The 26,993-nt window shown below is 31.2% G+C and overlaps 2 protein-coding genes across 3 annotated transcripts in view; both read left to right on the top strand.

The window, feature by feature from the left end:
- The first annotated feature begins 504 nt into the window (after positions 1 to 504).
- Positions 505 to 17,506, top strand: LOC110667381 (protein translocase subunit SECA2, chloroplastic). The gene is given in 32 exon segments (XM_058138731.1): positions 505 to 912; positions 999 to 1,133; positions 1,234 to 1,303; positions 1,402 to 1,466; positions 1,593 to 1,713; positions 7,101 to 7,192; positions 7,297 to 7,362; positions 7,554 to 7,618; positions 7,715 to 7,802; positions 7,949 to 8,014; positions 8,132 to 8,247; positions 8,541 to 8,631; positions 8,746 to 8,829; positions 8,937 to 9,029; positions 9,122 to 9,217; positions 9,292 to 9,377; positions 11,365 to 11,382; positions 11,384 to 11,439; positions 11,551 to 11,663; positions 11,858 to 11,953; positions 12,025 to 12,088; positions 12,200 to 12,489; positions 12,924 to 12,979; positions 13,926 to 14,043; positions 14,174 to 14,254; positions 14,675 to 14,754; positions 15,563 to 15,617; positions 15,696 to 15,765; positions 15,909 to 16,098; positions 16,197 to 16,320; positions 16,943 to 17,017; positions 17,094 to 17,506. Coding segments are annotated over 32 exon segments (3,273 nt in total). The 5' UTR covers positions 505 to 624; the 3' UTR covers positions 17,259 to 17,506.
- Positions 5,040 to 26,993, top strand: part of LOC131169229 (protein translocase subunit SECA2, chloroplastic-like) — a 70,349-nt gene continuing 48,395 nt past the window's right edge. Inside the window, exons 1-5 of one of the 2 annotated variants that reach the window (XM_058138726.1) lie at positions 5,040 to 5,456; positions 5,543 to 5,677; positions 5,778 to 5,847; positions 5,946 to 6,010; positions 6,137 to 6,257. In XM_058138726.1, the coding sequence (XP_057994709.1) occupies positions 5,169 to 5,456; positions 5,543 to 5,677; positions 5,778 to 5,847; positions 5,946 to 6,010; positions 6,137 to 6,257 (679 nt within the window). In that variant the 5' untranslated portion in view covers positions 5,040 to 5,168. Of the gene's footprint in view, positions 5,457 to 5,542; positions 5,678 to 5,777; positions 5,848 to 5,945; positions 6,011 to 6,136; positions 6,258 to 26,993 lie in introns of those variants that run through there. The other variant, XM_058138727.1, reaches the window with a different exon arrangement.

Here is a 26,993-nt window from a genome sequence, read left to right as displayed (position 1 = left end):
TTGTAGGAAAATGGAAGATGGAAGGAATAAAATATTATTTTATTAATGTAAAATTAAAAAGAAAATTTTATTATTTTTATGCATGAACAAATAAGTAATTTTCTTCCATTTTCATCCTATTTCTCTCTCTTCATTTTTCCAATTTTATAATTTCACTTTTCTTTCTCTCACTTAAATCCATGTCCAAGTAAAAGATATTGATTTTTTTATTTCAAAGTTTTCTTTCCTCTTCACAACCTTTTATTTTCAGTTTTTTATATGCAAAAAATGGTTAAAAAGTGAGTCAATAAATAAATAAATTGAAAAATTAATAAAAAATTTATATTAAATATAATTAAATAATTAAATAAATAAATAATATATAGAACTTTTATTTTTAACTTGAGTATATAGACAATTATATCCCTTTAACAATTAAATATATTTTTATAATTTAATATAAAAAATAAAAAATTATAAAATATTTTAATTTTTAATATATTATATACCGCTCTGTAATTTAGAAATACGGATACGAAAGGCGTTAAGAATAAGATACTGTCATAGATTCGGGTGTAAGTCGCTTGTCGTCGTCGCCACCTTAGCTTCCTCTGCAGCATAGCAAACCAAACATGTGATAATTTCATGCACACGGAGTCACGGACGAAGAACCAGAGCAACCTAGCTTCAGCCTATCAAAGAACGCGTACAGACACAGAGAACAGAAGAAAAATAAACGAATACCTAATGGCCACAGTTCCTGCTCTCTTAAACCCCTCCTTTTTGGCTCCAAAACCACCTAATAGACACTCCATTTGCTACACCAAACCCATCTTCATTTTCCCTACGTCTTCGGCTCATTCGCCGCTTTCTTTGTCTCGGTTCCAACGATGTTATTTTAGCGTCAACATGGCTATTACTGCTTCTTTGAAGGTTCTTTTGTTTTGCCCATCATGTGTTTGATGATATGCATATTCAGGTTGGTTTAATCACTTTTTGGGTTTGTTTTGTCTTTTTAGGAGAATTTGGGTAATTTGAGAAAGAGGGCGACTGATTTTACGAGCATGAACTACTGGGTTGTAAGAGACTACTATCGTCTAGTGGAGTCAGTTAATGCCATTGAGCCGCAGATTCAGAAGCTCTCTGATGAGCAGGTTTGTGGGTTTTAATTGGTTTGCTTCAAGTTGGAGTGTTAAGGATTCAAATGGGCGTTCTTTGGTGGGTTGGATAATTCTTTTATGTTTGTTTCTTTAGTTGAGCGCTAAAACTGTGGAGTTCAGAAGAAGATTAAGACAAGGAGAGACACTAGCGGATATTCAAGCTGGTTTGCAGCCAATAACTGTTCTATTTTGATAAATTTTGTAGAATATCACATGGGAGTTACCAGTTCTTCCTTTTTTTCCTCTGCCATTTACTTTTCAGAGGCCTTCACTGTTGTTCGTGAAGCTGCAAGAAGGAAACTTGGAATGCGCCATTTTGATGTGCAGGTTTCTATCACAATTTATTACATGTGCATTATACTCAAACTCATGTTTACCATGGAGTTATTTTACAGAGTATATTATATTGACTTGAAGTAGGTCATCATGTTTATTTATGCTGCAAATTGTTAGATTATTGGTGGTGCAGTGCTCCATGATGGATCAATTGCTGAGATGAAAACAGGGGAGGGAAAAACATTGGTTTCAACATTGGCTGCATATCTTAATGCACTGACCGGTGAGGGTGTCCATGGTATGTTTCCTATCCTTAACTTCCAAAATATGTTATTTCTTTCAAGCAAATTGCTTGAGTCCAGTAAACCTCCAAGTTTGGTGGATGTCTACCACCCTTGTACTGCAATGGGTAGCAAGACCACCAAACCCAAGACTAAGGGATTAAGTATTTTCTGCCAAGCATCAATTGACAAGAATATACAGTGAAACATAAAACAATTTATAAGATTTTAATATTACCATGCTGTGATGCAAACTCGATGAACAGTGCCAGCTGCAATCAGAGCAACAGCTTCTGCCAATACAACTGCAAAAGGAAAGGAGAAAAAGTAAAGAAAATATAGAAAAAAAAAGTGGTTCAACAGATGCTGCAACTTAAAAACAGGTGTGTCCCTATAATGCTTGTGCATGACAGCCCTAATTAAGAGAAAGTTAGATATCTGATGCCATTTTATTCTTCTCTTCAGCCAGCTACCCATAGTTAATGTTGAATAAATTAAAAAAGGCAATGAAAAATACCCCAAGAAAATAGAAAGGGGGTTGGGGAGGGAACAACTGATGACCTGGCCTGTGGTTTCCAACCCCACCCTTGTTCCCTCCAAATAATTATATTTGAATGTCACCATGCATTAAGGAATAGAGATTAGTTTGCTAACGAGATGGAAAAGGTAGCTGACAATATTGGACTTCCAGCTCCTTTACTCATGTATCAAAAAAATATTTTTTCCCCGATTAGCCATCTTTTCCTTTTCCTTTGAGTCAGGTCAAAATTGAACAAAATCTGTGCACTACCAACTGATAATTTTGTGCTCCATTAATTGTGTTACTTTGAAATTTATAGCTACCTGTGATTTAAGCTTAGCAAAGTTGAGTTGAAAGGCTATGACAAATAAGGGGAAAAAGGTCAACTAATGCACGGTACTGATGACAATTAGACAGGCAAGGACCTGGCATTAGAATCCTAAGTGTGAACATGGTGAAAGAGGTTGGGTTTGGGACATAGATACAAGCAAGTTTTACTGACAATGGCCCATAAAATGCACAGTATAAGTGTTAGATGGGTATAATTGGATCAAATAGTGAACTTCCTGATGGTAGTTAATATTTAATAATCCAGGATCTGCGGGTAAGCATACAGGCAAAAGATCATTACTTGATTAACACCAGTTGCATAAAAGTGTTCTGGATTGCACAAAAGACGTAGAAATGTGTTCCGCATTGTTTAAGATACCTTTTAAAATTATTCTGCGGTACTTGATCAACAGCAACTCCATTAACCAAAAACAGGTAACTAAAAAAGAAGGTAAGGAAAAAATTATGTAGAAAAAATGCCATACCTGTACCCCACCCAGTCTTCATCCCACATGTTTCTTGGAGATTCCCAATGAACTACTAAAAGTAACCCGGTAAACGTATAATCATGTGCAATTTTTATTGTGAAAGTAACATTGACAAATGATCAATTCATAAGCCGAACTCAACTTGTTGGTTTGTGATGGGGTATTATAGAATATAGAGTACTAAAATACTGAAATAAGAACATGACTGATATTTGCTGGGATTGACAAACATTTGTCTGATCAGAAATGCATTCCCAAATTAAAAAAAAAAAAATCAATTGAACAAGGAAGCAAAATAATGTCATTTTTAAGACCTAAAAGCAAGCTCACTACTACAGTTTGAAGAAAACAGAAAACCATGTAGGATTGAGCCAAACAGGGAAGAAAGAGAATTTATGGTATTGCCTTTTTTTTTTTTTAAAGAAAGAAAAACAAACAAGGAAAAAGTAGGAATGACAAAAAAAAAAATTAGAGAAGAAATCTCATAACCAAACAAATGAAACTATGAGAATTTCAACAGCAAGAACAATATCTGGGCAAAAATATGCACCTTCGAAAGCCCTAGACTGTGCATGCACATACTGCTCCCGCACATAACTTTCAAGCAGACATAACATGAAAAACATGCAATACTTATTAGCAGCATACGTGGATATATGAACAGACAAAAGGTAAGCTAGAATGGAAAAAGTACACAAGCATAACAAAAAATTAATCATGCATTTTGATCCCTTTATTATTTATTAATTACTAATAAAATTAAATTAAAATAAATTCACCCTTTTTTTTATTTCCTTTGTACTTGATAAATTATAAAGTCAATACTAGACTTATGTACTGATAACCACTTCATATCATGAATGAAAAATCTTGATTTCACGGTTTAGCTCTTTTGCAGACAAAAGATAATGTTTTATTAAAATTTACTACATTCGTTCATTTAATCTGTGCATTTTATTTATCATATTTAATTTTTTTTTATAAATTATTTATCACATTTAAAAAGAATTAATAATACTACTTCTTTTTAATTTCATCTTTTTAACTTTATTTTTTTTTATCTTATTTCAATAGTTTTTAAGATTTTTTGTAATAATTAGAGAAATAATTTGATAGTATCAACTCTATAAAAAAATATATTAATAATATCATTGAAATATAGAAAGGTGTTGAAAGAAAATACATATATTGAAAATAATAAAAGATAACAATAAGGTTAGAAAAAATAATTAATATTTTTTTAATTTTTAAAATAACAATAAAGTGAGATGAAAATTTTTTTTCTAAATTATCTACTATAATGAGACGGAGGGAACACTACACATAATAAATATTTATATAATTTTTAAGTGATTTTTATTAATATATTTTTATAAAAATAAAATTATTTAAATACAAGAAATAAAAATAGAGGAAGGGTAAAATTTTTTGGCGCCCCAATTCATGACCCCTTTATCCTACTGAAACTAATGAAAGGAGATGAAATTTATCTTTCACTAATTTTTCTCCTCTTTGTAGGAAAATGGAAGATGGAAGGAATAAAAATGATAAAATATTATTTTATTAATGTAAAATTAAAAAGAAAATTTTATTATTTTTATGCATGAACAAATAAGTAATTTTCTTCCATTTTCATCCTATTTCTCTCTCTTCATTTTTTCAATTTTATAATTTCACTTTTCTTTCTCTCACTTAAATCCATGTCCAAGTAAAAGATATTGATTTTTTTATTTCAAAGTTTTCTTTCCTCTTCACAACCTTTTATTTTCAGTTTTTTATATGCAAAAATTGGTTAGAAAAGTGAGTCAATAAATAAATAAATTAAAAAATTAATAAAAAATTTATATTAAATATAATTAAATAAATAAATAATATATAGAACTTTTATTTTTAACTTGAGTATATAGACAATTATATCCCTTTAACAATTAAATATATTTTTATAATTTAATATAAAAAATTATAAAATATTTTAATTTTTAATATATTATATACCCCTCTGTAATTTAGAAATACGGATACGAAAGGCGTTAAGAATAAGATACTGTCATAGATTCGGGAGTAAGTCGCTTGTCGTCGTCGCCACCACCTTAACTTCCTCTGCAGCATAGCAAACCAAACATGTGATAATTTCATGCACACGGAGTCACGGACGAAGAACCAGAGCAACCTAGATTCAGCCTATCAAAGAACGCGTACAGACACAGAGAACGGAAGAAAAATAAACGAATACCTAATGGCCACCGTTCCTGCTCCCTTAAACCCCTCTTTTTTCGCTCCAAAACCACCTAATAGACACTCCGTTTGCTACACCAAACCCATCTTCATTTTCCCTACGTCTTTGGCTCATTCGCCGCTTTCTTTGTCTCGGTTCCAACGATGTTATTTTAGCGTCAACACGGCTATTACTGCTTCTTTGAAGGTTCTTTTGTTTTGCCCATCATGTGTTTGATGATATGCGTATTCAGGTTGGTTTAATCACTTTTTGGGTTTGTTTTGTCTTTTTAGGAGAATTTGGGAAATTTGAGAAAGAGGGCGACTGATTTTACGAGCTTGAACTACTGGGTTGTAAGAGACTACTATCGTCTAGTGGAGTCAGTTAATGCCGTTGAGCCGCAGATTCAGAAGCTCTCTGATGAGCAGGTTTGTGGGTTTTAATGGGTTTGCTTCAAGTTGGAGTGTTAAGGATTCAAATGGGCGTTCTTTGGTGGGTTGGATAATTCTTTTATGTTTGTTTCTTTAGTTGAGCGCTAAAACTGTGGAGTTCAGAAGAAGATTAAGACAAGGAGAGACACTAGCGGATATTCAAGCTGGTTTGCAGCTAATAACTCTTCTATTTTGATAAATTTTGTAGAATATCACATGGGAGTTACCACTTCTTCCTTTTTTTCCTCTGCCATTTACTTTTCAGAGGCCTTCACTGTTGTTCGTGAAGCTGCAAGAAGGAAACTTGGAATGCGCCATTTTGATGTGCAGGTTTCTATCACAATTTATTACATGTGCATTATACTCAAACTCATGTATACCATGGAGTTATTTTACAGAGTATATTATATTTACTTGAAGTAGGTCATCATGTTTATTTATGCTGCAAATTGTTAGATTATTGGTGGTGCAGTGCTCCATGATGGATCAATTGCTGAGATGAAAACAGGGGAGGGAAAAACATTGGTTTCAACATTGGCTGCATATCTTAATGCACTGACCAGTGAGGGTGTCCATGGTATGTTTCCTATCCTTAACTTCCAAAATATGTTATTTCTTTCAAGCAAATTGGCTAGATATAATTAGGAATCTTGCATATACAATAGTAGATGTGAACTAGTGGAGATATGATTGAGATTTTCGTTTGATTAAATGCTAAACTGCAATCCAAATATAAATAAAAAAAATGTTTATGCTGATGTTTAGAATATGTGCTTTTCTAAGCTTTTTTCTTCTTAGGCTTCTCAAGTTTCCTAGGAAGCTCATTGTAGGTTTTGTTGCCTATGAAGAGAAGCTGATTATGTCCACTGGAAGGCAGCTTGTGCTTCTTTCATTCGACATTGTTGCATAAAAATCATTTATGTGGAAGTTAGTTGCAGTGCTTTGGTAGCTCTAACAACTGCAATATACTGATGCATGCACTTGTCCTCATATTACCAAGTTGCCATAAAGATTCAGAAGAAAAACTTTATTTGCACAGTTATGGAGTGAGACGAGTTTAAATTGATGAGCTTTCTGGAAAATAATTGTTATTAATTATTCCATCAATCAGACTTAAGTTTCCTGAAAAAAAGGATAGATTGATTTGGTTCCTCCTAAAGAGAAGCACTTTGTACCAGGAAATTTGGAATTTGCTGGTGTAAATTTGGTTATGCTTTTATTAGGATGATATTGATTGCAAGGATGACAACCTTGTTAATTTAGTTTTGAAGAATAACTCTTGGGAGCCAAGCCATAATATTTAAATGTCTTTCCTGTGGAATGTCTAGACCTCTTAAATAACTGTTGCCAAATATTTATGGTAGTGCTATGCAATTTGCTTCATTTTAGTTATATTTGAAGGTGATGCTTTCTTTGGCAGTGGTAACAGTGAATGATTACCTAGCTCAGCGTGATGCTGAGTGGATGGGCCGTGTTCATCGCTGTTTAGGTCTTTCAGTTGGTCTTATTCAGGTATAAATTCATGGGTATGCACAAACTTGTATCCTAAAACTGGTTCCAAAATTTATAGACTTCTATTTATTATAACTTTACGCACTTGCTGCTTGGATGTGCAGAAGGGCATGACAGCTAAAGAGAGGAGATCCAATTACCGATGTGATATAACATACACCAATAATTCAGTAAGTACATATAATTTATGGCTATACCTTGATACATATTACCCATATTGCATTTATTTTCTTTTATTAATGGTGGTTGCTTGAATTTTTTCTTGATATTTTCTTGGTTGAGCTGAATATTGACTAATGATTCATCTAAATTTTCTCTCCTTTAGTCCTTTCTGATGGTATTTTGATTCTGAATGCCTCAGGAACTTGGTTTTGATTATTTACGAGATAATCTTGCTGGAAACAGTGAACAACTTGTGATGAGATGGTATATTTCAACATGTCATTAAAAGTTCATCCCTCGTTTTGTGTCTTGTTTTTTTTTTTTTTTTTTTGGTTACTAATATTAGATATGAATAAATAGGCCAAAGCCATTTCATTTTGCAATAGTTGATGAAGTTGATTCAGTTCTCATTGACGAAGGGAGAAATCCATTGTTGATAAGTGGTGAGGTAATGTAAACTTCGATCTTTAAGAATTGCAAATTTTAAATGTAACTATTCCTAATAAGTCTTAAATCACCAGTGAAGCAATAGCTTCTCTACTATGATATAAATTACTTGCTAATATGACATTGCCAATTCTCTTTCTTGCTTAGGCTAATAAAGATGCTGCAAGATATCCAGTGGCTGCAAAAGTAGCTGAACTACTTGTTCGAGGCCTTGTGAGTCTAGTCTGCTTCCTTGCTGATGTAGCTTGTATATAGTTATGTCACGGTTATTTTTTAAGTTTACTGTCAGTTTTAGTTATATTAATGTTTTACACATTAATCTTGTAACAGCATTACAATGTAGAGTTGAAAGATAATTCAGTGGAGTTGACTGAGGAAGGAATAGCACTTGCTGAAATGGCCCTTGAAACAAATGATCTGTGGGATGAGAATGATCCCTGGGCAAGGTGAACTATTTTTTGTACTAGGCACTCTGTTATCTATTTTTATTTCTCTCCAAAAGTATCTGTCCCCGTTTGAGGTGTTTTCTCAATTTTACAAACCCATACTGCAGCTTTTCAGAGAGACTTGTTTGAGCTAGTCCAAGCTGCTTTCTTGTTTACTTCATTAATCAAAAGTTCAGTGAATGTGTATGTCATCCAGGCATTAATTTAATTCATGCTCTTACCTTGGAAATGACATCCCAGGTCAATGCTATTTATTTTCCACTATCAATTTACTGTTCATCGAAATTTTGCAGATTTGTTGTGAATGCTTTGAAAGCTAAAGAGTTCTATCGGCGAGATGTTCAATACATAGTTAGAAATGGAAAGGCTCTCATTATAAATGAGGTATTTCAGTGTCAAGCTATATCTTCTATTTTTTTGTTATTTCTATGTAGCAGGACTAGTCGCTTCAAATGTTCATGTGAGTGCAAGTTGATAAAGTATATATATTATTTGCAGTTGACAGGAAGAGTTGAAGAGAAAAGAAGATGGTCTGAGGGAATTCATCAGGCTGTAGAGGCTAAAGAAGGTCTGCAGATTCAGGTATAACTTGATGATTGAATAATGTTTCCAGAAGTTTATTTTGCGATAATGACACTAAACATTAGTTCTGTTTATCCAATTTAAAATTGTTGATTTTTGTCCACTAGGCTGATTCGGTTGTTGTGGCGCAAATCACATACCAATCGTTGTTTAAGCTCTATCCAAAGTTGTCTGGAATGACAGGGACTGCAAAAACTGAAGTAAGGATGATCATTTGGGTTTTTCTTTGCATTTACTATTTCTCATACATTATGGTTGGCTACATTATTTTTTTATTAATATATGACTATAGGAAAAGGAGTTTCTGAAAATGTTCCAAATGCCAGTTATCGAAGTGCCCACAAATTTACCAAATATCCGTAAAGATTTACCCATACAAGCTTTTGCGGTAGGGAATTTGCAAGTTCCTTTTTTCTGATACATAAATTGTTCATTTTTTATTTCATTTTTATGAATCTATAGACTGCTCGGGGGAAATGGGAGTATGTCCGACAAGAAATTGAATACATGTTTAGACAGGGCCGTCCTGTTTTAGTTGGAACCACCAGGTAAATCTCTGGCAATTCTTTTTCTATTTTTTTTGGTTATAGGCTTTGAATCCAAGATCCTTAGTTCCCCATTTGAAACTTTGGTCCAAGAATAGTGTGAGACTATTTTTATTATGCTGCTATGTTATTAATGTTAGAGATAGAAAACCTATCACTGGGTTTTTAGCCTTAATTTTAAGCTCTTAGGTTCCTTATATATATCTCTGTGTGTGTGTGTGTGTGTGTGTGTACTATCACTGGGTTTTGAGCCTTAATTTTAAGCTCTTAGGTTCCTTATATATCTATATGTGTGCAGGTGCGGAGCTAGAAACTCAAATTTGGAGGGGCCAAAAAAAAATATTAAAGGAAATTAAATGAAATTTTGTTAAAAATATAAGGACTAAAATAAAAATATAAAATATTAAGAGATCAAAATTAAATAATATAAAAATATGAATAAAATTTACACAAATATAAAAATATTGAAGGGGAAATAGTAATTTTTCAAAAAATACACTAAAATTTATAGGTAGGGGGGCAAATGGCATTTTTTCTAAAAAAAAATACATTAAAATTAGGGATAAAATTTTAATTTTCAAAACCCATGCACTATGTAGTTTCGCCCATATGTGTGTGTACATGGCTCTCAACCATGGTTTTAAAATTGCGGTCGCAGATAACGGAAACAGGCTTGTAATGGCCGTGATGTAACAGTAATGCTAACAGCATGTCGCTATGCAAAATTTTTCTGAAAATTTACAAAGTTTATGCAATGAATAGATATTTAAAAATAAAATTAAAACTAAGATACACAATTAAATAATAAGCATAAATATGTCAAATAAATACATTAAATCCATTTGATGATCTAAGCTCAAGAGCTCAAGTTCGTGAAATGAATAGATTTTTAAAGATTTAATTAAAACTAAAATGCATAATTAAGTATTGATTTGCTTTGCTTCACTTCAAATAAACCTTGTCTACTTTATGTTCTAAGCTCAAGAACTCAAGAATGCCTAAAGAAAGGAAGATTCACATGAGAAAATTGAGTGGCCAGAGAAAGTTTAGAAAACAGAATGAATAAAGTCAGCATTGTCTCTGCCCAAAAAAAAAAACCTCCACTTTGCCTTACCAAGATCGCCCAAAAAAGCATCCAGATGCTGCCTTACGAGAATAACGGCCGTTAATAGTTGGTAATGGCCGTTATTGTTATATAATGGCTGTGACGCATCAACTTCAAAAATGCTGTTATTTCAAGGGTGTAATGGTAACAGTAGGCTAAAATACCTGTAAATAATAGCCATTTTTTAAAGCCATGGTCTCTACTATAAGTTTGAACTTTCAGTTTGATGGTTCTTTAATTATTATTGTTTTAAGATTTGATTAATTATTAGCGTGCATTGGTTTTGATCCCAGGTATACAAAATCAATTTGAACGTTTTACAGTAATGCATGCATTACACACAGAGATGAATAGACAGAATATACTAACCTATAAATAATAACTTAAAATAAGCATTTTTTTGAAAGTGGAATTTTGTTTTCTGCACTTTAAGTGAATGTATGGAAGGTAGGTCCATACTCCTTAACCATGGGATAATGGTGCTAAAATGAGCCAAAAGGTCACATCACATTGTGGACTTCAATACTTTGAAGCATAATTGAAGCAGCAGAAGGCAAGATGGAGGGAACAAAAGCATGGCATTCCATGTCCCATTCCCAATCCATAGTTTCCTTGTAGAAAAAAGGAAAATTTCTTTTGCAAATAATGGGTTTTTTTTTTTTTAAATCTTGCAAGCTTGGGGAATATTCTGTCATTTTATGTTATCAGTTTGCCGGATTTTCATTTTACATATCTTTATTGTTAGAAAATAGATTCTTTATGAATTTTGATATATTTTCACTTTCATATACTTTGCTAATGCAGAACGACTATATGTTACTAAATTTCATCTTCTTGTTAGTGTTAAACAAGCAGATATATGACATCCTTCTCATCTTGTTGCAGTGTTGAGAATTCGAATATCTCACGATCTGCTTAAGCGGGGAAATCCTCACAATGTCCCGAATGCACGACCAAGGTTGACAAAATTTACAAAAATTTTTACAGTTGGTTTTCATTTTTCTAGTTAGCTATTCACATAAATTGTTTTCAGTATTTAGCAGTGTTTTTTTTTTTTTTTTTTCTCACAAGATGTCGCAAGGGAAGCTGAAATTATTGCCCAAGCAGGGCGAAAATATGCCATTACTATTTCTACGAATATGGCTGGCAGAGGAACTGATATAATTCTGGGAGGAAACCCAAAAGTATGTGTGCTTGATAGATCCTCAGTTTTTGCTCAATGCTCTTTAGTTAAAATATTTCCTGGCCCCTTTCTTACAGGATGATAAACTTTGTTCCTTACTGTGTCATTATGGGTCTTAACATCGTGTGTTTTTTATTGGGTATTCCTTTGATATGGGGGAGGAAGTAACTTCTTTTATCATATCTGAACTGATAGATGCTCGCCAAAGAAATTGTAGATGACAGCTTGCTTTCTTTTTTAACGCGAGAAGCTCCTGATGTTGAAGTTGATGGCCAAAAAAACTTTCAAAAGGTGATTGGTTGTGATTACTATAGGGCAGTGAATCAATATTTTCAAAATTTAATCAATCTCTTTTTATGTAGGTAATGTCAAAGATAAAGGTTGGGTCAACATCATTAGCTCTGCTAGCAAAGACTGCACTAATGGGTTTGTGACTCTGCTTGAAAGCTTTTAAAACTCTTTGTTTTAGATGGTACATGTTCTTTTGAGATGTATGCTGAGTCTTGTGGCTTTATCTTTTGAATGTGAACTTCCCAGCTAAATATGTTGGTAAAAGTGAGGGTAAAAGCTGGACTTTTCAGGATGCAAAATCAATGATTTCAGAGTCTGTGGAAATGAGCCAGTCAATGAATCTTAAAGAGCTGGAGAAACTTGCTAATGAGGAGTCTGAAATGTACCCTCTTGGCCCAACTATTGCACTCACTTATCTATCAGTTTTGAAGGATTGTGAAGTGCATTGTTTGCATGAAGGGTCTGAAGTCAAAAGGCTTGGGGGGCTCCACGTCATTGGCACATCTTTACATGAGTCTCGGAGAATAGATAACCAGGTGAGTCTTCAAGTATGACAGTTTCAGTAAAATCAAGCACTGCTATACAAATTTAAGGCATAATCCTATTAGCATATTGGAGGCACCTTTCTGGCTTCTGGGAGAATATTGCTCGAAATGAGGCCAATAATGCATGAAATGTAGTTCCATGATAGCAATGTTGACTTTGCTATATGTCTTAATGCTGTATATATTTTTTAAAATATGCTGCCCCTTGGTCATGAATCAACAATTTCATCTTTGTTAGCAAAAACTAAAACATTAATCTATTTTGGTTAATCTTACTAATATTATTTTGTCAATAAAATTGATCTCAGTAATCTAGAAACAACTTCTTTGTTATGGATAATATACATGTTTGTTTTCTATTTTATTCCTACCATTTCAAAGCATGGTTATAAGTATAAGGAACTCTCTTTTTCCCTAAAAAATAGCTCCGTGGAAGAGCAGGAAGGCAGGGGGATCCTGGATCTACACGATTTATGGTGAGGTAGTATATTCTGTACTGTTATATGATCTTTTATTCTTATTATTTTCTAATGTCTTGCACTGGTACTGGCAAATTATTTTTAATTGACTAATCTAATACTTGAATGATACCTTTGTAACATGAACTATAAGTACTTTGGCAATTAAGTGTAGCACAGGGAGCCATCCAACTGATTCGGGTTTTATTGCATGAACTGTTTCCTTGACATGATAACCAAGCGATCTCCAAATTAATATGAAATCACATTATAAGTTTAGAATGAAAATCTTTGCAAAATGAAAGGGATTCTGGAGTATATAATCCTGTATCCGACCTCTACTACTGAATCTTCATTTTTTAGTGTTTTTGCCTTACTTTATTGGCCCAGATCTCTCATGGTGTTCTCTCCCATCATGGTTCTTTCAATTGGATTTAACTAATTTACTGCAATTCCTGTGTATTTAAAGGCCCATCTTGCATTTTTTTTTTCCATCCCATACCTTATTGAAGTGAAAGTATAATTCAAACCATTTTGATGAATAATGTAACAAAGCCAAAAACCAGAATCTAAGAATTGTGAATTAGAAGAAGTAGACATGTAAAATCACAAGCCTTTTGTTGGGTGCTCATTTATTGGGAAGACAAGTAGATGATGGTTTTCAAAGCTGTGTCTACTGCTATCGGTTTAGATAAAGATATCACCAAGTGAAAGATTGTCTCCCAATCATTGGTTATTTGGCTGAAAGGCTTTGTCAAAAGAAGCCATGGCACATGTAATAATCAATTCTCTTATCCTCTTTGGTTAATTATTTACTCTCGTTCAAGGAAAATATGTTGGAATGTGTTCCAAACAAGATTACATGGCATATTCAGTTGTTCACGTTCAAGTTTGGTAACATCTATCTTTGTCATAGTATATTTTTGGATGTTAAAAGGCTTTATAGATGATGCCTGTAATATGAAACAGTTTACAGGATGAAATGTTTCAAAAGTTCAATTTTGATACTGAGTGGGCAGTGAAACTTATCTCAAGGATTACTAATGATGAGGATATACCAATTGAAGGTGATGCGATTGTAAAACAGGTGATTCACTGGATTCTGGCTCATGTGCATATCCATCCATCGATTTTTATTTTTCAATTATTTGTTTTGTCTTTGTATCTCATTACTACTTGAACAGTTTATCATTAACTTGAACTGTCATAACTTTTAGCTTTTAGCACTGCAAATAAATGCGGAGAAGTTCTTCTTTGGCATAAGAAAAAGCCTGGTTGAGTTTGATGAAGTATTAGAGGTATGCATGTGAGATAACTAATGTTTTCCTTCGATTTTCTGCGTCTGTTGCTGACACAATCACTTGATTGATTGATATTGATTGCACTTGTTTTTAATTGTTTGCCTTCCTAATAGCTCATATTTCAACTTCCCTTTTTTTTAAGTTTAGTACATTATTTTCCCGCTTTCTTCCTGGCAAACTGTTTTATATGATATTGGATGCAACACATTCTTTTTAACTATTTGTATCAATGCAAAAATGAGAACCATTTTGAATTTCTTATCCTGTGAAGCACAAATATTTGATTTAATCTGAATGTGACAATTGCAAACTAAGAAAAATCATGTAATTTAAAGTGAAAATATTGCATTTTGAAATAAAACACAACACAGCTCCTATTGTTGGAGTTGATCAAAATATTTGATTTCCTTGTATCAGGTACAAAGGAAACATGTGTATGACCTTAGGCAATTGATTTTAACAGGTGACAATGAAAGTTGTTCCCAACACATATCACAGTGAGTACACTTCAGTGACTATCTTTGGTTATTATCTTTTTATTATGTGTTAAAGCTTCTTAGTTTATTTTATAGATATAAAACATGCATTTGTATCTATTATATATATATATATATATATATATATATATATATATATATATATATATATATATATATATATATATTTGATTGTATTAAACTTCTAGCAATATTGAAATAATTGAATGTTTTGTAAATTTGAGTTACACTTTACTTGGGTGTGCACTTTTTTTGCGCCTTGCTCCTTAGGCGAGTGCACATTTAGCCTTTGATTACTGTGGCTCACACTGTTGGCATACCAGTGCAATCATGTAGACTCGGTATTCCATGGTGAAATATGAGAGGAAATGGATGTGAGAGTAATTTCCCATCATATCCCCTCTTCAAATAGTATATTATACTGAGGTAAGAAAGTTAATTATTTTGCGTAGAAAGACTCTGAACAATGGAAAATTTTACAGAAATGAAGAAATAACGAGAACAATGCATTTTGTGTTATTTTATTGTCAAGGGTTCTAGCATTTGTAATGTTAGATTTGGAATTGGGAAGTCTGATGCCACATTGAGTAATGTTACCTGAATTAAATAATATAGATAAATGGTATGAAAACATCAATAAGCGTCTTTGTTTCAGTTATGCACTTTCTGTTTTCTGTTATCATATGATGTTAAATTCAGCATAAAGTTTATATATTCTTGTGTATTTTCCTCATTTTGTGTAAAATGCTGTTTTCTAGTTTTGGAATTTTTTATTAGCATTTAGCATTTAAAGAAAGCTGCCTCTTAGGTACATGCAAGCAGTAGTAGATGAAATCGTCTTTGGCAATGCTGATCCCCTTAAGGTAGAAAATGCCTTGGACAACATTGTGCACTTACAATCATAATTTTCTATTACTTATGGCTTTAATTCTCACTGATAGCATCCAAGGAGCTGGAGCTTGGACAAACTCTTGAGGGAGTTCATCATTATTGGGGGAAAGCTGTTGGATGGTTAGTTCATTTGAGATTCTTGCTTGGTTCTGTGATGTATTTCCTCTTATTTTGTTAGTTATTGTACTGATTTTTTTTAACCTGTTGTTGATATTGAATGATGGCCTCATATTTTCAAGATGACTAAATGGAAACCTTTTCAGGCTCATTTGCAGGAGTCACTGAGGAGGCCTTGCTGAAGTCTCTTCTACAACTGCATGAATCAAGCTCTGTAGATATTAATAATTTTTACCTTCCAAACTTGCCAAAGCCTCCCAATGTTTTTCGAGGAATCCGTAGGAAATGTCATTCACTAAAGCGTTGGCTTGTTATATGCTCTGATGAATTGACTAAGTGGGTGCAATCCTAATGATCTGTGTAACTTCAGCATTCTATTGCTTTATGTTCCATATCAGTAGTTTGAGTTTTATGATTTTACTTGTATAATGTAGGAATGGTGGATACCGGACAACTACTAATCTTCTTCGCAAGTACCTTGGAGATCTCCTAATTGCTTCGTATTGGAATGTTGTACAGGAATCCGGTTATGATGATGCATACGTCAAGGAAATTGAGGTGAGCTTCTCACTTGAGCTCTTCTTTCATTAGAAAATCCATATGGTTAACTGTTTCTGGGGACATTTAATGCCACAGCTTAAAAACAAGCCTGTTACTGAAAATTGGAAAAAGAAATTTCTGAAATTTCAAGAAGTTTTTAAAAGATTGTCTGTGATAATAATTGTCATAAAAACAGTATGAAAATAGTTTCTTCTTTCATTTTTGGGGAAAAAAATCTGCAGGGAAACTGAGTAGAAATATTGACCAGAGTGGCTGTTTGTACTTTATATCCAATTAAAAATGGGCACCAAGAAATTTTTATTATTAACTAACCACTCTAGACCCAGCAGAGTTACATATAGGGCGCAGGGATTACTTATGCATATATTGCATCCCTGCATTATCTGACTTTTAAAGAATCATTGGTTAATAGTCCTGTAGAGAGAGATGTCAAATTATGCAATAAAACAATGCTGAACAGGTGTTTAATTCAGTTAGCAAGTTTGGAATCACGGGAATAAAGGGGATGCTCAGGATTATTTACTTAGTTTTTTAGGATCTTTAGCAGTGCTGTTTGCTCTCTTGGAAGAATTGCTAGTTTTTTGTTTTCTTGATCTTTTTTTCACCCTTTTGAATACAGAGGGCAGTTCTTCTGAAGACTCTAGACTGTTTCTGGAGGGATCATCTCATAAATATGAACAGGCTCAGTTCAGCGGTATTTAGTAAGACTTTGTTGATTTGGTTCTCTTTAGTTTTCCAATTGGCATGAACTCACACAGAATATATGGCAGGTAAATGTTAGAAGTTTTGGGCACAGGAATCCTCTTGAAGAATACAAAATTGATGGGTGTCGATTTTTTATTTCAATGTTGAGTGCAACACGAAGACTAACAGTTGAAACCCTCTTACAGTATTGGTCATCCCCTACAGAGTCCCATGAACTTTTTGTATCATAAATGCATTTTGGTCAACATGTGGAAGGTTTGTATCATTCTTCTTCTGTAGATGTCTACTCCTGTTGAGATCTAAATGACTTAGAATCTTGTTAATTCTATGCTTTTGTGGAGTTTCTGTGATGATGGAGGACTAGGAATCAGAATTAGAATAGGGTACTCAATACATAAATATGACACAAATATTATTTTCTAAATTCGAATTCGTTGTAAATTTAATTATATATTATCAAAACTCGTTAGTTCTTCTATCACTCTATTTGAATATCACTCTATTTGAATAGATTTTTTTTTTAATTTTAATAATAAAAGACCATTTTTATATTTTATAGAATTAAGTAAAATAAAAAACAAAAAACTCAGGAACAAAACCCCTAAGCAGTGTATTTGTTCATCTCTCCTCGTTCTCTCTCCAAATCCGTCGCCCGTCGGCTGCTGCTTCTTGTTCTTCATTTAATTTTTACTTAAGTTTGGATTTTTTTTTATTTTAAAATTTTTATAATTAAAAAAATGATAAAATAAAATTTAAAAATTAACTAAATATTTTTGAGATCATATATATATATATATATATATATACATGACAGTTTAAATGGCAATGACACCAATGATAAGCAAGTAGAGAAAATTCAGCATGAAGTGGGTACACTAGAAATTTGTTGGAGAAATGGATTTATCGAGTTTGATTTTGGATTTTCCAATGCTTCAAGCATAGAAAACGATGTGATTTGACCTGTCGGCATGCATGGGAGAATTGTAAAGCCTTTATTTTAAGTCATTTATTAATGAGTTTAATAGTACTTTTGGGTTGGCTTATTTAAATGGCAACCTCTAATTAACAAAGGCGATTTGACATTATTATTGAAATGACTGATAAAAAATTTGACATTATTATTAAAATTATTATTAAAATATTATTTTTTATAATATATTAATTGAAATATATTAAAAAAATTTAAAATTATAAAATAATATTTTTAAAATTATTTTTTAATAACATTTAAAATAATATTTTTGTTAAAAAAGCAATTTCAACTGGGCACAAACTTAACGGTGATTATACATTTTCAAAGCTCCGTTTAATATTGAAATTCAGGATAAAAAAATATTTCTAAAAATATTTTTTTAAATATCATTACCAAAAACGGTTAAAAAATTCTTTTATTATTGTTATATTCTCATAATTAAGTATATTAATTTAATTTTAAATTAATTTTAATATTTTTAAATTATATATTTAAATAATATTTTTTAAATTATATATTTAAATAATATTTTTTAAATAGCAATTTTAATTAGCTGTTAAATTCAGACAGAAATGATCGGTTGGAGCAGTGAGCTGAATTGCAAATAGAACATAGTTTATAATTGAATCAATATCAAAGAAAGTGATCTAGTTTGAACAAATGATTCAACCAGTGAATCAGAGTAAACCTTTTTTGGTTTGGTATTGACAAAGAAATTAGACATAAGACCTCTCTTTAAAATCAAAACCAACGAAATAAGATTATTATATGTATACTTATTATTTTAAAATATAAAATATTATTAAACATATACTTAATATTATATAAATATATAAAAAAATTACACATTGAAAATTTTTTATGTATTATATTACAACAATACTTTTATATAAAATTTAAAACCACAATTAAAATTTTTGTAAATAAAACTTAACAAATAATAAAAGTTTAATGTTAAATAATAAAAATTTAATTATTTATATTTATTTATTTATATTAAGAGGGGTTACAATTAATTAATTTTAGTTAATTTATATATAATTAATTAAGTTTTTAACAATCTATTTATTGACCCATTAACTTATTATAGTTGAATAACTGATCTATCAACTTAGTCACTTTGCCGAGTTAATCTTAAGCGGAATTTAATAATTATTTAACTATTTCAAGTAAAACGTAAAAGGGATTCAAAAATTAATAGCAAAAAACTTGATTTCGTTGCATCACCCACAAGATTGCATCACCCACAAGTTCTGGTTGTGCAGGAAGAATCCTTGTCAAATAGATTAATTTTTATTCTTTAAATATATGTATTTTTTTCGTTGTTAATATTAGTACAATATATACCGAGCATAATAGTTTGTCCCATGCAGAAATTTTATTCAGGATATATATTTCTTTTTGATTAAATGAAAATTAAGAATTGGAGGAAGAAAAACGACATGTATTTAAATTAAAGGCTAGAGATAAAGTTATTGATCTGAAACGATACATATCTTCAGATTTCAGATAAATCACTGTATAAATAATGAGCTAAAATATAATATTCTGCTCCATTTTCTGTATCTCTACAAGTTCTTATCAACAACCGTAATCCGTTCTGCGTTGGCTCACCTACTACTCCCACTAAAAAAGCCATGTAAGTAGGGGTGAGTCAGAAAATTAAATTAGTGGGTCAAAAAATTTTATTTTATTAGAAAAATTATTGTGTATAATAATAAATTATCTAATAAAAAAAAATATATATATATATATATATATATATATATGTAAATTTTCGATATATAATAATATAGTAGAAAAAGAAAATATTTTTATAAAATAATAAATTCTCACTATAATATTAAATTCATAATTATACTGAATGAGTTTAGATTTTCTAGAAGTACTACATGATTATTTCGTTGTTAATGTTATCAAAGATTTTTTTTTCTATATATATAATAAAAAAAATATTTAACAATTGATTTTTCATTTAATTCTACAATTGGGTCTTTGCAAAATCTCCTTTTAATATAGTAATAGAATATGAATTATGAAATAAAAATAAAAATAAAAAATTTACTTTATGAAATTAAATTTGTTCAATAATTTTATTGAGAAAAAAAAAGTCAGTCGTTAAATAAGTTTTAAATATATTTAAATTTATGGAATATAATAATATTTTAAAACATTTTAAGGGGTAAAAATTATTTTTAACGAGTCATAAAAAATTTATATGATAATATATATGAAAATTTTCATTAGAGAGAAATGAGTGGGGTAAATTGACCCCCACTACTCAGCACTTGACTCCTCCCATGCATGCATGCATGGCCGAGACAAATACATCCCTTTCTAGCGGAAGATTCAGCAGAATTAGTGCCTGTCAACTCACCTCATAAGCTCACCTAAACTTATGCTATCCTACCTAATTAGCTTAATAAGATACCCCGTAGAGAATTCAAATAAATAACCTAATCTCCAATTTGATTGAAATTTTTTTAATTTAATCCAACCTTAATTTGAATGAGACTTGTTAGTTAATTATATTTGGGGGTTAGACATAGATCAATCTTGAGAATGTTCACATGTCCTCAATTAATTATGTAACATTTTGGGTGTATTGAATGATTACTTGGTTTTATTACAAAGTAAAATTATTTTTGTTATAAAAAATAAAATATTTTAATAAAATTTTAAAATTTATTTACTTAATAAAAAAAATTAAAATTTCCACATTAAAAAAACACATATAATATTGTTTTATGTGGTAAATTTTATTAAAAATTTATTGGAATAGATTTAGGATTTATTAAATATTATCCATTAAATTTTTTAGATAATATTATATGTATTTTTTTATGAGGAAACTTTATTATTTTCACTAAGTTACTAAATATTTTTGCAATTAACTCCTTTACGGAAAAAAGAATAATTTTCAAAAAAAATCTCATGAGATTAATTATAAATTTATATTAAATCACTTTATTTTTACTTTATATTTAACCAAATAATCATAAAATACATTATAATTGGGAGTTTTCACTTCTTATTTGATGGTGTAGTCACATGGGTAGTGAAAAATTGAGGGGAGTATCAAGCTAAGAAAGAGAAAAAAGAGCTAAAAAATTGTAGCAGAGAAGTTAGTTGAATTAATTTAACTTCACTAATGTAAATTATTTAGTTAACTAATTTCCGGCTGTCAATTTTTTTTTTTTTTTTTTGTATATAAACTGAAGATTAGTTGTTCAATAAAGCAATTTTTGTACTTTTCATCTCCTTTCTTCCTTGTTGATATGAAAAATTATACAATAAAATCAATATATTTACAATACTTTCATTTTAACCGTTGAATGTAGGGGTGAGCATTATTCGGTTTAAACTGAATAAATCGAACCGAACTATCTTAATTTGATAATTTGATTCGATTTTTAAAATAATTCGGTTCGGTTCGGTTCGATTTTATATTATAAAAATTTCGGTTATTTAGGTTCGGTTCGGTTTTAAAGAGAAAAAATCCATTAAACCGAACTGAACAGAATAGTAATTTTATATATTCAAATTGAATCAAATCAAACCGAACTGATTTTGAAATTGATTTATTTTTCATGGAAATTTTATGAATTATATGTAATTATATATATATAAATTTTTTTAATTTTATTGATTAACGGTTATTAGATTAAAACCAAAGTCAAAATTAGATGAAATAACTTGAAAATCAAGTTTAAATTAAAAAATAGTCAAAAATAAAATCGATTAGGTTGAACCGAATCAAATCGAAATATAACAGTTTGATTCGATTTATTTTTTATCCATTTTAGTTCGGTTCGGTTTGATTTCTAAAATATGTAATTTGATTTTTATAATTTAATTTTGTTCGATTCGGTTTGAATCGAATACTTACCCTTAATTGAATATAATGAGTTTATATGAGTTTTGTCATGATCAGTGATTATGATTAAATCGTTATATGTACAACAGTTACACTGAATAAAAAATTTTGTGATACAGTCTCATCTTCAAATCATCTACATCCATTGTCTCTGCCATAGATCACTTTCACGACAAAACTTATCATAAAAAAATAGAAAAACCTAATTGCAGTTAGGGAGAGTGTAACCATGGTTCCAAAGGAGGTAGAGGGAGAGGGAGACCTCTACATAAGAGGAGATTCTTAAATTACGTTTAAATAACATAATTTAACCTCTTTTAACTAAACAAGCAGAGAAAATTCAGCATGAAGTGGGTAGACTAGAAATTTGTAGGAGAAATGGATTTAATCGAGTTTGATTTTGGATTTTCTAATGCTTCGAGCATAGAAAGCAATGTGATTTGACCTGTCGGCATGCATTCGAGAATTGTAAAGCCTTTATTTTACTTAATTAAAATTAAAAGGCAACAGATGTAACAGTTGAGACAAAGTTAGTATTGATTTGAAACGACACATATCTTCAGATTTCAGATAAATCACTCTACAAATAAAAGAGCTAAAATATAATATTCTGCTCCATTTTCTCCATCCCTACCATTAAGTTCTTATTAACAGCCCTACTCGGGTCGGCATTTGCTCACCTACTACTCCCACTAAAAAAGCCATGCATGGCAGAGACAAATACATCCTTTCTAGTAGAAGATTCAGCAGAATTAAAGATGTCCACTTGCCTCATAAGTTCACCTAAACTTATGCTATCCTACCTAATTAGCTCAACATATAAGATACCCCGTAGAGAATTCAAATAAATAAACTAATCTCCAATTTGATTGACAATATTTAATTTAATTTAATCCAACCTTACTTTGCTTACTTTGAATGAGACTTGTTCGTTAATTATATTAGGGGGTCAGACTTAGAACAATCTTGAGAAGGTTCACATGTTCTCTATTAATTATATAACATTTTGGGTGTATCGTATGATTATTTGATTTTATTATAAAGTAAAATTATTTTATTACAATACCTAAGATAATTTAATAAAATTTTAAAATTTATGTTATAAGAATTTTGAAAACTGATATTTTTTGTAAAATAACTAATTACAAAAAATTTATTAACTTAATAAAAAAAATTTCTCGTTAAAAAAATACATATAATATAGATTTATGTGGTAAATTTTATTAAAAAATTGTTGGAATAGGTTTAGAATTTATTAAATATTACCTATTAGATTTTTTAAATAATATTATACGTATTTGGTAATGAGGAAACTTTATTATTTTCACTGAGTTAATAATTTTTTTTTTGGTAATCAACTCTTTTATAGAAAAAAATAATTTTACAAAAAATCTTATGAGATTAGTTGTAAATTTATATTAAATCACTTTATTTTTATTTTGTATGTAACCAAATAATCATAGAATATACTGTAATTTGAAGTTTTCACTTCTTATTTTATGGTGTAGTCACATAGGCACCGAAAAATTGAGGGGCAGTATAAGCTCAGCAAGAGAAAGAAGAGTTAAAAAATTGCAGCTAAGAAGTTTTTTTTTTTTTTTTTTTTTTTTTTTGCTAAATGATAGATAAAATTTCATTAAGTGCTTGAAAATTACAAATAGGCTAGAAACAAGACAATAATTCAGAGGGCCTAAAAAAAAAGACAAGACAAGCATATATTAAAAAGCCACCCAGCCCGCTAAAGAAAAGGCCTAAGCTTGTAAACAGAACCCCTAGGTAAACTAGATTGCTCCAAACTCGTAGGGTCAACTTGAAGAAAATAGATGAAACCAGTGCCGCATCTGCAGAAACCATACGCCAACTGCAGGAAGGAAAGCAAACCACCATTGAAGCATAAGGGAGGCAAATCTCAACATCTACACAAGGAAGTAACATATGCTTAGAACCAAAGCAGCACACGACTTCAACCCATCACCATTGTTCCCAAACCATCTACGAGGAACCTAGACTAGGATCGAACAAGGGTGGAACGGGTTGCGAAGCAGAGCCCTTTTAAGCTTGAGGGATTGGATGCCATAAGAATAGCATCGGTACCGTCCCCAAGCGGTATCACACCACTAAAACCCAAAACCCGCCCTGTTGTCGAACCCAAGCAGCCTAACAACATCAAAGAACACATAGCACCAAGACTAAACTCAAACCCATCACCAAACAAGCCTAAGTAGAAGAAAGTAGAAATAACACCATAGATCCTCCATGCATGCACCCATTCTTTGAATGACTAGATCTGTGAATCAAAAACCCAAAGAACAAAAGCACTATTTACAACCTCTCCTAGAGAGGGAAGAGTGAAACCCACAAAATCCGGGCAGGGAGGATCCCCCCTGCCCAGAGTTTCTCTCAAGAGACGACTCTACTCTCTCTCTCCTACAAAGGAGACTCTTTTCTTCTTTTGGTTGTATATAAACTGAAGATACGATTAGTCATTCAATAAAATAATTTTTTGCTTTTCACCTCATTTCTTTCTGGATAGGATACATGTAAAATAATTTTATTATAATTAATAATATAATTAAATTATTATATGTATAATAATTATATCACACAAAAATTTAATATAAAAAATTATATAATTAAATCGATATATATCTCATCTTCGGTTAATCTAATTGTGACCGTCAAAGCATCGACATTCGTTGTCTGTGCCATAGATCACTTTCACGACAAAACTTATCATAAAACAATGGAAAAACCTAATCGCAGTTAGGGAGAGTGTAACCCCGGTTCCAAAGAAGGAGGGAGAGGGAGACCTCTAGACGAGAGGAGATTCTTAAATTACTTTTAAATGACATAATTTAACCTGTTTTAACTAAATAATTAAAATTTCAACAATCAAAATATATTTAATTGTTGAAAAATAAAGAGAGTACAATTGTTCTCCCAGCCTTGATGAATCACGTGTGTCATGTCAATTTCTATGAGCCCCAGCAAGCGATAAGTCATAGAGGATTGCAAAGTTGGTCTTATACGCATATGCAAATGACTTGGACCTTATTTCTCCTTCACCATTTCACACTTAAGATTAGGCCCATGATTTGGCCAACTAATGCATTAATTAACTCAATTAATTACTATTTAAGTCAATTTAACGCCATCTTAATTATTCTTACTTCAGTTATTGCATAGAATAATTGTATATCCTACTAAGAAGTCATCTAATGTTTACTTGGGAGTTAAGGAATGCTGATGTCCACAGTAACATATTTTGTGTTCAAGTAGCCTGGCGTGCAGAGAAAATTCAAAATGCTGAAAATATCCACAATAGCAAACCTGCAAAGAAATTCACAACCTACTGTACTCAATTAATGAATACATGGTAGAGATAATTACATGCTTTTTAGGGAATGAGTCAAAGAAGATACATACCTGAAGTTGGCTTTACAGAATGATGTCCACCTACCTTTTCTAATCCTACCTGATTTACTCAGAATACCATGAAGATTATTAATTAATAAATTAATCCCAAATTTTTTGACAAGTATTCTGATTCAACAATAAGAGACTTTTTGTTAATGAGATTTGGTTTAATATTTTTAAAATCATTTACAAAATTATGAAATTTTGGATTTAAATTTCATCAATAAAAGCTAAATATTGAATTCAGATCATAAGCATATATGGCACCATTTGTTAGCGTGTTCTTCACGCTTATATGGACGGTGTGCAATGTTCTCCGTTATTAATCATTCTTGTTTTGAGAGTTAATGGGTATTTTATATAGTAGTAAAGTCACTGGGTTGTTCAATTCAGTTCTCGGAAGAATCTAATAAAAGCTTGCAGAATGCGACATATATATATATATATATATATATATATATATTAGAATTATGACTTAAAATCCTAATGGGATTTAGAGATAGATCTTTTCCTAATTTGAGTGGAAGAAATATTCATCAATAGAATAGAGGAATATTTCCTATAATGAGTATAACTCTTATTTTCGTGTTATTACTAAATTGAGTAGGACTCCTAATCAGATAAGGATTAAGAGAATTAACACTATAAATAGGAGAATGATGAAAAAGGTTATTTGGCTTTTGCCCATTGAAGAGAGTTGCTTTTGTCCATTGAAGAGAATGATTTTCAGCCCATGGAGTGAGGTTGTCACCTATTGTAGAGAGGAGCTTTACCAATTGCTTCGGATTTGACTCTGCCCATTAATGATGGGCTTTTGCCCATTGCAGTAGAGAGAGACTTCGGCTTAAGGTGGAGAAAGAGATAGAATTCAAGAGGAAGGGATTCTTGTCCATTGGTGAGAGGGCTCTTGCCCATATAGTTGAAGGCACCCTTTGTGGTGTAGTGTTATAATAGTAAATATATTGGGTTATGTTTAGAGAAGATTGTGAGGGACTAACTAATATATTTACTATGAGCAGTTTGATATAGTATTGATTCTCTTTGGTGTAATTGGGTTGATGGGTAGTATAGTTATGAGCTTGTAATGATGATTTATTTATTATTGATAGTGGAAGATGACATGCCCGTGGATGTAGCCCTATGTTAAGAGGGTGAACCATGTAAATATTAGTGTTTTGTGTGTTTGTTTTATTTTTTTGTAGTTTACACGCTTCCGCGGTGCACAACAAATTGGTATCAGAGCCTGGGATGATTCTGGTGAATTTGATTGAAGGTAGAGCTATTGCGACATGTAGAAAATCGCACATGTAATAATGGTGGTGGTGGAGAGTTGAAATTGAGGTGGAGCTCTTGATACAAAATCAAGATGGTTGATGACGTGAAAATTTTTTTAAGAATAAAGCAAATTACACCCAAGATGAGATTGAAGAATTGATGATTTTGAAGGGTTCAAGCTCAAGCATGGAGATTTGATGATTTGATGATACCAAGAATTTGAGGTATACAATGGTTAATGAATTTTGAGTCAAGGTAGAGATTGTTAGAATTATGACTCAAAATCCTAATGGGATTTGGAGATAGATCTTTTCCTAATTTGAGTGGGAGAAATATTTCTCAAGAGGATGGAGGAATATTTTCTATAATGGGTAGAACTCTTATTTTAGTGTTATTTTAGTGTTATTCCTAAATTGAATGAAA

This window comes from Hevea brasiliensis, chromosome 16 (genome assembly GCF_030052815.1).
Source record: "Hevea brasiliensis isolate MT/VB/25A 57/8 chromosome 16, ASM3005281v1, whole genome shotgun sequence".
NCBI lineage: Eukaryota > Viridiplantae > Streptophyta > Magnoliopsida > Malpighiales > Euphorbiaceae > Hevea > Hevea brasiliensis.
The sequence above is the reverse complement of the archived record's forward strand: the minus strand, read 5'-3'. Positions and strand labels throughout refer to the sequence as shown.